Source organism: Macrobrachium nipponense, chromosome 2 (assembly GCF_015104395.2).
Source record: "Macrobrachium nipponense isolate FS-2020 chromosome 2, ASM1510439v2, whole genome shotgun sequence".
In the NCBI taxonomy this organism is placed as follows: domain Eukaryota; kingdom Metazoa; phylum Arthropoda; class Malacostraca; order Decapoda; family Palaemonidae; genus Macrobrachium; species Macrobrachium nipponense.
In genome coordinates, this window is record NC_087201.1 from 122,677,588 (window position 1) to 122,680,063 (window position 2,476).

Consider the following 2,476-nt stretch of genomic DNA (forward strand, 5'->3'; position numbering starts at 1 on the left):
TTTAAAGTTGTCGTGCTATGTAACCCTGGACAAAGTGTTTTTGTGGCCACATAGCCTACATCATTCAGGGGTTCTGGGATTCTGGAATGTAAAAAAAATATATTAATATGTAGTACATATACCATACAGTGGTTTATAAGATATAACATGTATAAAACTTAGGAATTCCTTACATACTTACCAACTTTCAGTGAGTCTCAAAGCTGTTAGCTAGGTTGTGGGAGATGGAGATAGTATGCATGTGTAGGGAGCCTGCAATGATAAGGATAATTAGTACAAGGTAGGACGTATGTGTATGTACAGTAATAGAAGTTCTAGTATTATTTCAGGTATATTTCAGAAAGCTATGTTTAGTACTAGGTACAGTAAAAACTCAAAAAAAGATGAATTCCATACCTAACTTCAGTGTGCTTTATACAGATGACAGGCTAGGATGAGAGAGCTTGAAAAGGTGATGAACAGCCTGGAATGATATAGAATATTAAAGGACTATATGTAACCACTTAAGTACAAAATGTACTGTTACATAATTAACAATTTATACACATTAAAAACAGTTGAGAATTCCTTACCTTTAGTGAAATGAAAACATGTAGGCTATGTAGAGATCTGGTTTATGTACAAGGAGCATGTCAGTCTGGAATGATAATGTACATATGATTAGTAAAGTTACATTTACTAAATATATACTAATGTATATAAACTATGTACATATTACATATGTAATAAAATGTATAAAAATTCATAAAAAATAGTTTCCTTACCAAATTCTAGTGGTTGGCTTGCTTACTGGGATGGGCATAGTATGGTAGATGAGAATGGCTGGGCTATGGAGTGGAATTTGCAGGTGCTTGGGAGTCTGGAATGATAAAAAATAAAAATGATAGAGTATTAACTACTGCACACAATAGGTATATGTAGTATTATTTACTGTTTGACATATGTACAATTTAAAAAATGAAGAATTCTTTTACCTGATGAAGTTGGATAGGTGACAGCACTAGTAGTGTCAACTGATTTGGGCTCTGAGGAGGCTACATCTAGATCTGGAAAGAATGATAGGGTACATAATAAGGTGGATGGAGTACTTAGTGTACATACACTTTTTATAAAATTTCTATTAGCAATTTATAAAACATTTTAAAAAAATTGTTAAGGATTCCTTACCTGATGAATAGGGTGAGACATCAAAACCATGGAAAGGCTCAGGGTCATCTGGGTCATCATCACTATCAAAGGGTTCTGGAATGATACATAAAGAAAAATATTAGGTTATGCAACATCAAACACATTATGTAATAGTGCATAGTATGTCTGTAATAATGTAGTACAAACAATTTCCAACATGAAAATGAGAAAAATGAAATTTCTTACCTACTAGAGGTGGACGGGCTGCTACGGAGGGTCCAGGTAGTACAGGGGGATCTGGATTTGGCATCACTTCTGCAATAAAATACAAATGATGAAAATTAATGAAGTTACAATACACTAACATTTATATTAAAAAATTAACACATTCATATTAGTATACGTATGTACACTTTATATTACAGTATGTAAACAAACTAAATTAAAAGAGTTCAGAATTGCTTACCAGGATTAGGAGTGGGAGGTGGTACTGGAGACTTGTGGAAGAAAGTGTCAAGCCTAAACTGCACACTTTTCTTCATCTGCTTCTCCTTCAGGGTTTCCTTGTAAAAAGTTACCAAATCCATGATCCCTCTCCAGATTCTGTCAAACCTGGCAACGTTAGAGTCTTCTCCCTCAAAAGAAGCCAAGGCTCTCTCCAGATGAGTAAAACCCTCTGACAAGCCTTTGATAGTTAATGACCTGGGTTTTGAGTATGGTACCTCTAACTCCTCTTCAATCATCTACTGCTCCAGCTCAATGAGGTCCTCTGATGACAACTCCTCTCCATGGGATGCCAACAGCTCTGTAACATCCTCAGCTTCCAGATCTAGTTTCAGCCTCTTGCTTAGCCCTACGATTTTCCTCGTCACAGTCTCGACATCTTCTGCCTGGTCAAATCCTTCAAAACTGTGCACAAACTGTGGACGCAGTTTCGTCCAGGCCCCATTTAAAGTGGTCGTCTTCACCTCGTCCCAAGCACTTGCAATATTCCTGACTGCATCAGCAATGTTGTAGCCCTTCCAAAACTTGTTACCTTCGATGGCCCTCAAAGCAGAGCGTATTGTCCTTCTAAGGTAGTATGCCTTGAGGTTAGCAATTACTCCCTGGTCCATCGGCTGTATAAGCGATGTTGTATTCGGTGGAAGGTACACCACCTTCACATTAGGGTGCATGTTACTCAAATTTGAAGGGTGACCAGGGGCATTGTCTAAAACTAAAAGAACCTGAAAAGGCAGACCCTTCGAAGACAAATACCGTTCCACTGCTGGTACGAAGTGGTCATTGAACCAATCTTCGAAGACCATCAAGGTAACCCAAGCCTTCTTGTTAGACTTCCAAATGACAG

At 37.5% G+C, this 2,476-nt stretch overlaps 1 protein-coding gene across 1 annotated transcript; it reads right to left on the minus strand.

Annotated features, from left to right (window-relative positions):
- Positions 1 to 827: 827 nt before the first annotated feature.
- On the minus strand, positions 828 to 1,871 carry LOC135221294 (uncharacterized). The gene is made up of 5 exons (XM_064259103.1): positions 1,595 to 1,871; positions 1,375 to 1,443; positions 1,168 to 1,242; positions 975 to 1,046; positions 828 to 859 (listed from the first exon to the last, which is right to left on the minus strand). The coding sequence occupies exons 1-5, from the start codon at positions 1,869 to 1,871 to the stop codon at positions 828 to 830; spliced, it is 525 nt and encodes a 174-aa protein (XP_064115173.1).
- Between the last annotated feature and the right edge of the window lie 605 nt (positions 1,872 to 2,476).

Bases quoted from the DNA above. Each gene is read 5' to 3' on its own strand.
- LOC135221294 (XM_064259103.1), bottom strand. From the start codon at position 1,871: ATGATTGAAGAGGAGTTAGAGGTACCATACTCAAAACCCAGGTCATTA. The intron at 1,243-1,374 runs GTAAGAAATTTC...GTATCATTCCAG, and splicing joins AGCCCGTCCACCTCTAGTAG to AACCCTTTGATAGTGATGAT. The intron at 1,047-1,167 runs GTAAGGAATCCT...CATTCTTTCCAG, and splicing joins TGTCTCACCCTATTCATCAG to ATCTAGATGTAGCCTCCTCA.